Source organism: Molossus molossus, unplaced genomic scaffold, assembly GCF_014108415.1.
Source record: "Molossus molossus isolate mMolMol1 unplaced genomic scaffold, mMolMol1.p scaffold_m16_p_6, whole genome shotgun sequence".
In the NCBI taxonomy this organism is placed as follows: Eukaryota; Metazoa; Chordata; class Mammalia; order Chiroptera; family Molossidae; genus Molossus; species Molossus molossus.
Window position 1 is genome coordinate 75931208 of NW_023425399.1, and position 12442 is coordinate 75943649.

Genomic DNA, 12442 nt, shown 5'->3' on the forward strand with positions numbered 1-12442 from the left:
CACGTGCTCAGGCTTCTAGGTCCCTCTTCTCCATAGGCTTCTTCCCTCCTCCCAGCTCCATGAACTGGAATATCATTGCCTCTGTGCACCAGCAGTGTAGCAGGAGTGCACAGAGCACCTGCTGAGCAGGTGACGTGTGGAACCGACCGAAGTCTGAAAGCAAGGGACTGCCTGCGGCCTTGTTCACTGCCTGTGGCTGTCCCACAGAGTACCACAGACTGGGTGGCTTAAAACAACACAATGAGCCCTGTCACAGTTCTGGAGCCAGGAGTCAGAAATCACAGCGTCTGCAGGGCCACACACCCTCTGAACACTCTAAGGAGGGAGCCTTCCTGGCCTCTTCCAGCTTCTGGTGGCTGCCGGGAGTCCTTGGCGTCCTTGCCTTCTGTCCACATCACTCTAACCTCTACCTCCGTCATCACAGGGCCTTCCCGCTCTGTGTGTGTCTGGGTGCTCCAAATCTCTCTCCTTGTTAAATCTAGTCATTGGATCAAAGGCCCACCCGAATCCAGTATCACCTCGTTTTAACTTGGTTCCATCTGCAAAATCCCTGTTTTCAAATAAGGTCGTATTCACAGGTATTGGAGGGATTAGGACTTCAAATTGTCTTTTTGGGGAACACACTTCAATCCAGGACACTAGTATTTTAAAGTATATTCTTTCTTGCTTCCTGGGCATGTGGGGATGAACTCCAGAAATTGAGAGTGTGTTTCTGCCTGTGTGCCTAGTACCTAATGTGGACCCCTGGCCCATGGGCACCTCTGGGATGTGTTCATGCATCACTATACTTAGCTTCCATTGTTGTGAATGTGATTTTCTTTGCTCTAACTTTTGAAGTCGGCTGCTTGTTTTTATGTCCTTAAGAGAATATTTCTGCTCTAATGGAATATTCCACCTGGAAGAGCTCAGACCTTCTCACAGCCCAGAGAGACTCCCCAGGGTTCTGGGAATGGAACAAGAAGCCAGTTTTTGGCCTACGACGGAACGCTTGAGTCCTGGTTGGCACTGGGTGCTGTCTGCTCAGACACTGTCAGTACCAGGCCGAGGGGTTGAAAGCAGATTCAGTGAAAGTGGTCCATGGTGCTCTGTCAACTGTGGGGACCCTCGAGCCTTTCCTGGCCGTCCTGAGCCCTCCGGGATCTCACTGGTGGCGTGCGAGCTTTGTGACCTGAAGCTGCAAGTTCCCTCTTACCAGAAACACTTTCCTACGCACAGAAATGAGCTCCATGAAGAAGGTTAAACGGCGTTCCAGCTGCAGTACACGCTCAGTGCTTCCAGAAAGGGTTTGGAAAACATCGTGGATCCAGAAGGAGTCTTCCCATGTGGGCTGCAGCACTGGGAGCCTTTTATTTTACATTTTTGTTTTTTTTCCCTCACTGACAGATTCTTGTGTATGGAAATGTGATCTTTAATTCCTTAAAGACCCATTTCTCTGGAGTTAATTCCTTTTTTGAAATCCTAATCTTCTGTGTAATGCTTTCTGGTCATCTTGACTCCAAGTGAACCGTTAGTGTCACAGATGGGGAAACGATGTGGGCTTCTGCATGCCATTTATGCATGAAAGAAGAAGGATATGGGGAGGTGGTCAGTCTCCGTGGCCCACTGGAAATGGAGTTTGGCTGTCACATTCTTCACCAGCGCCTGATCTACTTCTTTTGCAAATGCACAAGCACTTGAAGGAGGCCAACGCGTCTGCTTTTCTTGGGCATGTGCAGTATGATGGTCGTTCCCTGATGCTTCTCAAGAGCAAAGCTGCATATTCACATGAGCCCTCTGGGTTTTGGACACCGCAGTTGGCCTTTAGATTCACACCGCTCGGAGTTGCCGGTGTAGGAATCAGAAGACTCGAGCTTGCTGCGTGTTGATATTTGCCTGTCTGGCTCAGGCCTGCCGTCCCTCCCAGATTCCAGAGCTACTTCAGGAAACATGTAGGATGTGTTCTCGGCAGCTCTGATGGTTATTTCCAGTTCCTTGGGGTGTAAACTGCAGCAAACTCGCTGTGGGGCTGCTGTGCGGGTCTCTGCTCAGGTTTCCTCCTCTGGTCCCTGCAAAAAGTGAGAGGCTACAAGATGGTGGGCCAGAAATGGAAGGAGTGTGCCCAACGATGCGGTGGTCCTTGCTTATCTCCTCCCTGCTCCAGCTGCTTGAGAATGGCCATCCGAAGAAGGACCAACCTCACTCAAATTATTGGCAAGCATTCCATGTTCATAGTTGCTAAACTTAACCTAGGCATTAGAATAACATGTTTTTCTGAATGAGATTCATGTTGTCAGCCTCTCCTAGACCAAAATGGTGAGGACCACACAGTGTGAGCACTCATTTCGCAGAACAATGCAGCTCATTTACTGATGGGCACACTGTGGTTGAAGCTTTGGAAAGAATGCTTGTATTTCACAGGCATTTATATTCTCTTATTTTCTTGTTCTATTAAAAATGTCCAAACAAGTTTGGTGTGTGGGAAGGAAGGACCCATTAGCACTAAGGAACGAAAATTCAGTACACCAAGTCGGATGAGTTTGTTCAACACATTCTTTCCTCTGTGTTGCAGAAGACGTGGATGTTGAGTGATGCGGGGAAGAGGGAATAGTTCCAGCCTTTTCTCCTTGGTGGATAGCAGGGGTTGGTGGTGGTGGTGGTGGTGGGTGTGGAGAACCTGTCTCCTACCATCTGGAAAGGGGCTCAGGCTGAGCAGAGCGGGAGGACAGAGCCACCCGGGGCTCCAGCAGCTTTGATGCCATGGCTGCTGTCATGATCAGTCACCCTTTGTCCCCACCCCATGCTCAACCTGGTGACCTGCAGGCCGGGCTGGAAAGCCACCCTCAAAACCCTGAGTGAAAGCAGACTTCTTGGTGTCCAAGATGTCCATGGGAACCCAGTCCAAGGCACAGGAGCAGACTCTTTCATGAGTCTTAGAGCAGAGCGTAGCACCAAGGCACACAGTGGTAATACAATCCCTGGTCACGGCACACCTGCTAGTGCATCACCTTCAGCATTTCACCTCCTTGTGCCTCCTTAATTAAAATATTTAGAATCTGGCGTCTGATAGACAATGAGTATTAGCTATTATTATGTCTGCTTAAGGAAGCTGACTTGGGCACCGCAATGTCAGGTCTTTGCTGGTCTCCATGAGTGAGATCAGGGAGCCAGGTTGGTGCTTGCCAGGGTAGTGTGCTCATGATGTGTTTAACCCTTGGCCTTCGGTCCTTAGCAGCCTGCTCTGGATATGACGCCATGTCTTTGCAGAAATGACCAGAGCTTGAGTCTATGGTTGCTGACGAGAAGTATCTCCCTTGAGAGAGGAGAACTCTGTGTGCGTGTACATTTTTATAGACAGGCCACGCATGTCATCTCCAGCTGTCCTCAGAGCATGGTTTGCTGTGTCTGAGCAGGCCTGGGTTTTTTAGCACAGAGGTCTGAAGAGGGTCTCAGTCTAAGTACTCTGCTGGTAAAACTTACCTCGACCCAAGAAGGCAGTCCCAGTAAAAGTGGTTTATATTTATTGAGTGCATATTATACGCAGCGCTCTGAGGGCCCTGCTAGATTCTCGTTTGCTCTTGGAAACATTCCAGTAAGGTAGTGACTAATTTTATCTTATTTTTTAGATGAGGGAACTGAGGCTCAGAAGAGTTAGTAAGCTGCCTGAAGTCATACAAAGGTGACCACACTGGTATTTGAAGCAGGGAATGTTGCTTTGGTCCTGTCAGCCACGGCAGACATGAATGGCTGTGGAATGAACAGACATCCACAGTTCTGTCCCCCAGGGACAGGTACGCAGCCCTGCTCTGAAACAGCGCCACCCAGACTGCGTTTGTGGAGAGGCTGCCGTGTGCTGAACCCTGTGCTCACTGCTAGGAGAGGGGAGCAGCGAATGGTTAGCAGCACCCAAAAGGGAATGAGTAACTCAGTGAAGGCGGGGAATGCTCCCTGGGGAGGTGATTTCTGAGCTAGGTGTCGAAGAATAAATAGTTCACTGGGCGTACCGTGTAGGCACAACAGAAAGAAGAAATAGCATGCAAAGGACAGGCATGAAACAGCAGGGGACTTGAAAGTGGGGGTATGCAAGTCCTTTAGCATGATGAGTGATGGGCACAGGAGGGAATACTGTGTGTGAAGACCAGAGAGACTAAAAGAGTCAGCAGACAGAGGGCCCATTCGCCATGCCAGGAAACCTGAATTTTCTGAGTGTGTAAGCAATTTAATATCAATCATAGTTTTAAAACAAAGTCAAAATCCCAAACCTTGATGCAATAGTAGTACTGTTTTCCCCTGGCTTTATTATTACAGTTATTGAAAGGAAAGGTGACAAGGGTCAATAAGCTTCAATGTGTATTGCCATTACACGGAAGAATGTTGTTTTTTAATTTCCACTCGTTTCTCCATTTTTTTTTTCATCAGTGATTCTCTTTCGCGAATGTTATTCTCAGATGCCAGGAAGAGAGTACTTTTGAGAGTTTTTTTAAATGTCTTTTTAAGTGGCCTTTGATTGCATAAGAGCATCATGTAGAACTGTTTCCAGTAGTATCTTTATAGCAGGAATGGAGGCTAAGACTGATTATGTAATTGTTCCCCTAAATTATTCTCAGAACCTAACGTGCTGCCAGCATATTAAAAAAAACCTAATGATCATAATGGCATCTGAGTGTCTTTCCTGCTCGTGGCTGCACCATTGCTCTTGCATTGTATACTGCAGAGTAGAAATCAGGGGTTTACATGTGGCATGGCTGTTGACTCAGTACTGGGCACCCCACACTCACAGCTGTGTCTCTCCATCTTGCATGCTCAGCCCACAGCCAGCAAATCTCACCAGACAAGGGATTCATGGACGCTCATTAGAGACCCTCACCCGTGTCTCGCATGTTAACGTTTGGATCAGAGAGACCGCGCGTGCTGCTGTGCTGAGGTGGTGTTTTGCGAGGCGCGCAGAACACCATCTGTCAGAGGAGGGGGTGGGAGTGCAAATACCGCTGTGAATTCCATGAGTGCTTAATTGCTAGAGATTTTGTTTTTTTAGTTTTTTTTTCATTTAAGAGTCTTTGCATTTAGTTTGTCTGTTGTTTGTTCTTTTTTATTTTTATTTTTTAGAATAGTCCTTATCAGTGGCAGAAGATCCTTCTGTAGTATATTTTCAGTGCTGCCGTACCGCGACAGTGCCCACGTCGGGTATGTATATGCATGCTTGCTTTGTAGTTCTCTGGGTGAAAAGTTGTGGTACCGTGTGTCTATGTGCTACCCTTTCCATTTCAAAGAACTTGCCCCGCTTTGACATGGCAAATTTGGTTTTTGTAAATTTTAAAGAAGAAAAAAGTTTTACCTTCTTTTCAGCCAGAAAGCTTCCCTGCTAGTGTGTGTGTGTGTGTGTGTGTGTATGCATGCACACATGTGTTCTCCCATATTGCCTGCTGTTTCAAAATGTGCATTTTGGTATCTTTTCCAATCCTGTAAAGCAAGGACAATACAGGGCCCACCCCATTCTACAGGGCCTTGTAACTCTTTGGAGAAAGGTAGGTCAGGGAAGGAATTACACACACCATGTGGCCATCCTGCCTCCTTGTATCTTGGGCTTGGGGCTGGAAACTGACCAGCAAGCCGGAGCAAATATCAAAGCAGAGTGGTACCAGAAACAGACTCATGTGATTTACAACGGTCCAGAGGAACAGTCACCTTTCTAGACCAACAAGCCCCTCCTTTTGCTCTGAAAAAGGTAGGTAAGTGAGGCTCTGACCTTGCAACGCCGCCCCGCTCATCCCCCACCCCCCCTCTCTGTGCGCATCCCCTCCTCTGAGTCCCGCTCTTGCCCTGCCCTTCACCCGTTCCCTGCACCTGCTGGTGCCTGGGGCAGGATGCTGAGGGCAGTGTGGGTGTTAGCGCTGGCTTCTGCACACTAGTGCTGGGGTTGCCTCTGGCTGTCATGACAGCCACACACATCCACACATGGCCATGACCCCCTGGGAGGGCAGTGTGGCCCCCGTTGCCGATTCACCATATACAGTAGCCCCCCATATCCACAGCGGGGATACATTTTAATACCCCCAGTGGGTACCTGGAACTGCAGATAGTACCCAACCCTGTATATACTGTGTTTTTTCATATATGTACATACCTATGATAAAATTTAATGTATAAACTAGACATGTCAGAGATTAATAGCAATAACTAGTAATAATATAGAACAATTACAACAATACACTGTAATAAGAGTTATGTAAATATGGCATTATTAAGTAAAATAGGGGTCACTTGGACACCAGCTCTGTGGTCTGATAACTGAGACAGCTAAGTGACTAGCGGGCGGGGAGCATGCACAACGTGGAGACACAGGACAAAGGGAGGGTTCGTGTCTGGGGCGGCACGGAGCCGGGCAGCATGAGTTTCATCATTCTGCTGAGAATGGCATGCAATTTAGAACGTATAAATTGTTTGTTTTTGCAATTTTCCATTTAATTTTTTGGGCCACAGTTGACCATGGGTAATTAAAACTGCAGAAAGCAAAACCGTGGATAAGGGAGGACTACTGTATTTCAGGAAGGGTCACTAGGATGCTGAGGAGATTCATCTGTTCTGCCAGCTGTCCCCAGATGAAGAAGCAGAATAACTGTGAGGGATCACAGGACATAACCTTTTACGTCTTGGACATGGATAAACTCAGACTCACCACTCTTTCAGCTTTTATAGATGAGGGAACCAAGATGCAGAAAAGTTAGTTTTCTGTAACAGAACAGTCAGACCCTTTAGACCCTTTAGAACACCTAACAGAGAAAGGAACGTGTTCACATTGACAACATATGCTACTTAAGTCCTCATGGAAGAAACTATGAGCACAATTCAGAATATTGTAATTGAACAGTAGGGTTTAGAAGTGTTCTGCTTTTCTTATTTATGAATAACTGCCATTATCATCATTATGATTTTTAAACTGATTACTGGGGAACAGTTATGCTCACGTGATAAAAAATATTTGTATCAGTAAATTTCTACATATATTAAATTACCTTAGTTCATATATATATTAACTAATATGTTTTCACCGTGGAAAATTCACTTTTATGCTAAGGCTCTCTCTGTGACCGGGACATAAGTCATAGACTTTCAGAGGTGCAAAGGACACTGGAGATGACATGGTGTGGCTTCCCTGCTTCCCAGCTTGAGCCCGTGGGCACATGGGGGTGAAGCTCCCTCGCTCCCCAGCTCCCCCAGCCGAATCAGCAACACCAGAACCCAGGGCCCCTGCTACTCAGGCCTGCTGACTCTGTGGTTTCCAGCTCCCATGTTTCTGTTGTACTCTGCACAGGGACCAGGCCACATGTGTCTGATTATTCCAGACAAGCAAAACCACCCTGCTGACGGGTCATTGTGCAGTTCCAACTTCATCACAAGAAAGTTTTAAAAACAGGAAACTCAAAAGTTCATCCACGGTGTACTTGAACCTCCTTTACATGGAAAGCATCTATCAGGACGGCCTTATCTCTTTCCGGTTGTGCTTTCTGGCTTCTCAGGCTGCCCTTCTCGGGTCCCACTCTCACATCTTGGCTCCCCCCTCCCTCCCTGACCTCAAAGCTTTGTTCTTGGTTTTAAACTGAACTGAACTTATTTTGGCTCCTGACATCTGCTGAGCAAAGCAGATAGGCCATTCATAAGAGAGGTTTCACCATTCATTCACGCATGCATGCATGCATGCATTTAGTCATTCAGTCATTTCTTCTGTTCCTGGTGAGCACAAGGTCCTGATGGATGCTGGGAGGGTACAGGGATGAGTAAGAACTGCTCTCCAGAAGCTTATCATCCAGCAAGAAAGCCAGACAGGCCAATAGCCAGACCAGGACAACTGGGGGGCAGGTGCCAAGAAGTGCCACAGAATTCTTTAACTCTCCCCAAATCTTTGTCATTACCCACATTTACAATAAATCTACACTTTTCAGGCTCAGCCAGTGTGACTCAGTGGATTGAGCATTGTCCCGTGGACTGAGAGGTCCTGGTTTGATTCCTGGTCAGGGCAGTAGGGGGTGTGCAGGAGGCAGCCAATCAACGTTTCTCTCACATCGATGTTTCTCTCTCTCTCTCTCTCCTTCACTCTCTAAAAAAATAAAATAACCTACACTCCTCAGTAAAAGCCAAGTGTTTGCTGTGTGAAGTCTCATTATCCTCACCCGCCCCTCTAAGGATACTGCCTACCTCCCATGTAGGAATTCCAGTGCAGAATTTCTACAAAATTTGTTGAACCTACTGTCATCTAGCACTGTTCTTGGCAGCAGGGATACGATGGTGAACAAGAAGATGCCTCTTTTTTCATGGAGCTTACCCTCTGATGGTAGGAGGCAGAAACAAGCTAGTAAACCAAAGAACCGTCAAGTAGAAGAGTGAACAGTCCAGTGAGTCCCAAGCGTGTGCAGGTGGAGCGTTGAGGAAGGAGTCCAGTGAATTCAGCTGGAGTAATCCGGGGCGCTCCCAGAAAAAGGGGGCTCTTCAGCTAGAGATAGAAGTATGAGGTCTTAGATAAGTGAAGGACATTCCAGCCTCATGTTTGACTTCTGAGGATGTCAGAAGAGGGGTGATCTGGCTCCTTGGGAACTTCTGGGCACAGCTCTATAAAGCCTGACGTGCTGAGAGTTCAGTAGCCGCAGCCCAGCTGGAATGCCCCTGCTGGCAGACAGCGGTGTTCGGGCCTCAGGAGGGGCGGGTGGAGTCAGGAAGGGGGGGTGAGTTACGCGGGAAGACCAGGTCCTGGTCTTGAGGATAGAGCATATTTCCTTAAAGTTAGCTGATCACATAGTCAAACCTATGTGTGAACAGGACACGTATAGGTAATGGAACTGAAACACAAAGTCAGACCTTGGTTCTCAAATGTTTCCCATCTCCCGTAATTCACTTCTTAAACCGACAGACTTTTCATGCTGATTCCTGTGTGATCAGTTACACGTCTCTCAGGCAACAAACAGAGGAGAGAATGCGTGAGTGTGAGAGTTTACTGCTAAGCCTCACGTTGACATCTCAGGAAATTGTGCTGTGAATTTTTTTCTCTCTTTTTTTTGCCTTTGTTGCTTCTTACTATTAAATTTTCATTTTTTACTGTACATTTCCTTTTTGTTAAATTTTCATTTACATTTCATGTCCTCTTTGTTTTTAAAATGTCTATTTATAGATTAAACAGTACATTAGACATGTACTGTATATAAGAAAGGTCAAAACAAGGAATCATCTGGGTGTCTGGAACTGATTAATTCAATGTGCATGATTTCTAATCGGAACACAGGATTCAGTTTTCGAACAGGCTGCCGGAACGAAGGAAGTTCGGGAACCGAGGCTCCACCATAATGCATACAGAATGTCAGGCACTGTTCTAAGTGCTTTATATACATGCATTCATTTAATCTTCAGAACCATCGCATAAAGTAGGTTCTCCAATGACCATTTCCTAGATGTGAGGCTGGAGCAGAGAGAGGCAGCGCAGCCGTGGCCGAGGTAGGGGCCGGCTGGCAGCAGGATCTGTGAGGTGCAGTGTTCTGTGCTTTGAGACGGTCCTGAAGGCCTGATGCTCACCTGGTGCACAGTGTATTTCACCCCACCCTTTGGGGGCTGCGCTGGCTGGTTCGAGACCAAAGACAAGCAGGTGGCACCAGCTGACGGGTGTGCATTTAGGGGATGACAGAGCTTTGTGCATGTGCCACGGGAGGGTCGCCTCCTGGGGATCCAATGGCCAAGGTGCTGGGCAGTGGCCATTGATGGCTGTGGAGGTTGCCAGTTTATACTGAATCCTGGGCTCCTCCATGGGCAAACCCCAGGCATCTTTGGGTAGAGTCTTGGATGAAAAATATCTGTGTAATGCCACATCTGGGTATTTGTTCGTTATAAATAAGAGGCAGGGATCACAGAATTGTAAAATAGGCAGATGGTCACGTTCTTGGTGCATGGGCTTCACTGGTCCGTGACCTTGAAAAGCTGCTTCCCAGCCACACCGAGGTCACCCATAGCACCACAGGGACTTGATTTAGGGACTGGTAAGGGTCTTCCCCCTGTCTTTACAACATGCATGATAAATGCTTCTTTGAGAAAGTGTGCAGAACAGTTACATTAGAGGTTATCATTCACAGCGCCAAACATATCTTCACTTTACCAAAGGCTTTTTGACAGGGCTGTTTAAAATAAAGAAGTTTCTTTCTTAATAAGCTTTCTTATTTTCTTTCTTAAAATATTGCTTGATTTACAGTTTGCTTTTCTCATGAAATCATCTGTTAGATAAAATGAGGTGTTTCTAATAACTTTCCTTTCTTCCTGTTCTTTCACCTTAGGAAATCTTGATGGGCATGGGGTGTGGGGTGTGGGGTGCAGGGTGGGGTACACACAGACAACAAGATCTTTGCTGTGGTCACACCCGGATTCTGCAGTCTCTGTCCAAGCCCCTCAGAGTTCCCTGGCTTTCAGCAGTTGGCTTACCTAGCCCTCAATCAACTCAGTTTGCCAGAACATCTCCAAAACCGAGCATCTCGTGATCAGTGTAAATAACATACAGCCCCATTTTGAACAGATCAACACACGAGGTTGCTTTCATGTATACTGTTTTTGCTTAAAGCAAGGGACATCTTTGGATTGAACCTAGTATAGAGTTAGAAGAGGGTGGTTTCCCCAGGTCAGTACTGGGTAGGAGTAGTGGGGAGCTTTGTCCTGTCCCTGGAGTCCCTCTCCATGTCTGGAGAGAATTGGAGCCCCTGCCTCGGTCCTCCTTCACACACACACACACACACACACACACACACACACAATCTGGTCCTCGCTGCCCACCATTTTCCATGGCCCACCATGACCATTTCTTTTTAATCCTCACCCGAGGATATTTTTCCATTTATCTTCAGATAGAATGAGAGAGGGAGAGAGAGAGAAACATTGATGTGAGAGAGATACATCGACTGGCTGCCTCCCACACCACCCCAACCCAGGGCTGGGGACCAAAACACAACCGAGGTATGTGCCCTTGACCGGAATCAAACCCACGACTCTTTGGTCCGTGGGCTGATGCTCTAACCGCAGAGCCAAACCGGCCAGGGCCAGCATGGCCGTTTCTAATCAGGTGCACATGTTGGGAAGATGTCGGGATTTATTGACAGCTTGGTTTGAAGACTGGCTACAGGCTGTGCTCAGTCCTTTCAAACAGCACAGCACTTGGAGTCCCACTAATCATTACCAGGGACGGGTTGTATTTCATAACAGCAGGCCTACAGGCCGAGCTCCATGAGCAGACAGTGCGTCTGAGGACGTGGACGCCCTTCCTGCCCTTAGGGGCATTGCCACTTCTCCTCGGGGAGTCTGGAGCTAACTCATTAAAAGGTACCTGCCGTGCAAGGTTGGCCAGGTGATGCCAGTTCACACGAGTTCATTGATAGGGAGCACTCTCCAGCTCCGAGGATAGACTTTTAGAGCTAGAAGGAACTTGGAGACTGTCTAGTCCTATAGTTTTCAGACATTTTTTTTTTTTTTTTTTTAGCTGAAGTAACCATTCTTCAGACACAAGTTTACACAGAACAACAGTAAATAAAACAGCTACCCACAGAGCTATTCCAGAAAAGTGGGAGTGGGAGCAAGAAGCCTACTCATCTCTACTCCATCCCTCAGGACCCCAGTGGGGAAAACAGTCCTCCATGCCCGCCATTGGTGCGATGGACATCCGAGGCCAGGGGGCAGCAGGGGGCCTGGGGGAGAGCTGACAGGCCAGCAGAATCCGTGGTCCTGGCACGAACCAGCCTTGCTGGTCCCAGACTTAATCATCTGTAAAACTGGCCATCGTGGCATCCTCGGGGTTTGGAGAGCATGAAGTGAAACCTTACGTATGAAGCTCTAAGCGCCCGGCCACCAATAGCAGGTCCTCGTTAAGCGTCAGCTTTGGCCCCCTTTGTGATCAGGCACAGCTATTGCAGTGCTCTTTCTAGATCTGCCCCAACACAGCGTGTCCAGATGGGTTCATGGTGGCCCCACCGGCCGTGCCTTTCTGCGGACACCAGGGATTCATCCGTAGCTCTGCATTTATATGGTCTTTAAATTGTTTTCCACAGAGGTGCGTGGTGATTAATGAAAACCTGGGAAGTACATAAAAATAAAAAGGAAGATAAAAATGACTGAGCCTCACCTAAACAAAGCCATCATTAACATTTTGGTCTGTTTCCTTCCAGTCTTTTTTTTCTCCCCCTGGTGCAAGTACTTGTCTGAATATGAAGAGATGATTGTTTTGTTTTGATCTTTCTTGCTGGTGGGAAGAAGTCTGCCAAATCCCACCTTTTAAAACAAGCTATTAGAAGCCAGTTACAAAGCAGAGGAACAGATGTTGCTCGTCTCTTCCACTATAACTGTAACATCAAACCTTCCCATAGCTGTAAACACTCTGCTCAGATTAAGCTCGTAAATTATACCATTTTCTGGGAAGAATCCCAGCCATAAACCAGCTCCTCTTCTCTTCACC

General features: G+C 47.3%; 1 protein-coding gene across 1 annotated transcript in view; it reads left to right on the forward strand.

The window, feature by feature from the left end:
* Positions 1 to 12442, forward strand: part of CABLES1 (Cdk5 and Abl enzyme substrate 1) — a 102790-nt gene that overhangs the window by 60603 nt on the left and 29745 nt on the right. The window contains exon 4 of the mRNA XM_036244956.1: positions 5083 to 5160. Within this exon, the coding sequence (XP_036100849.1) occupies positions 5083 to 5160 (78 nt within the window). The remainder of the gene's footprint in view (positions 1 to 5082; positions 5161 to 12442) is intronic.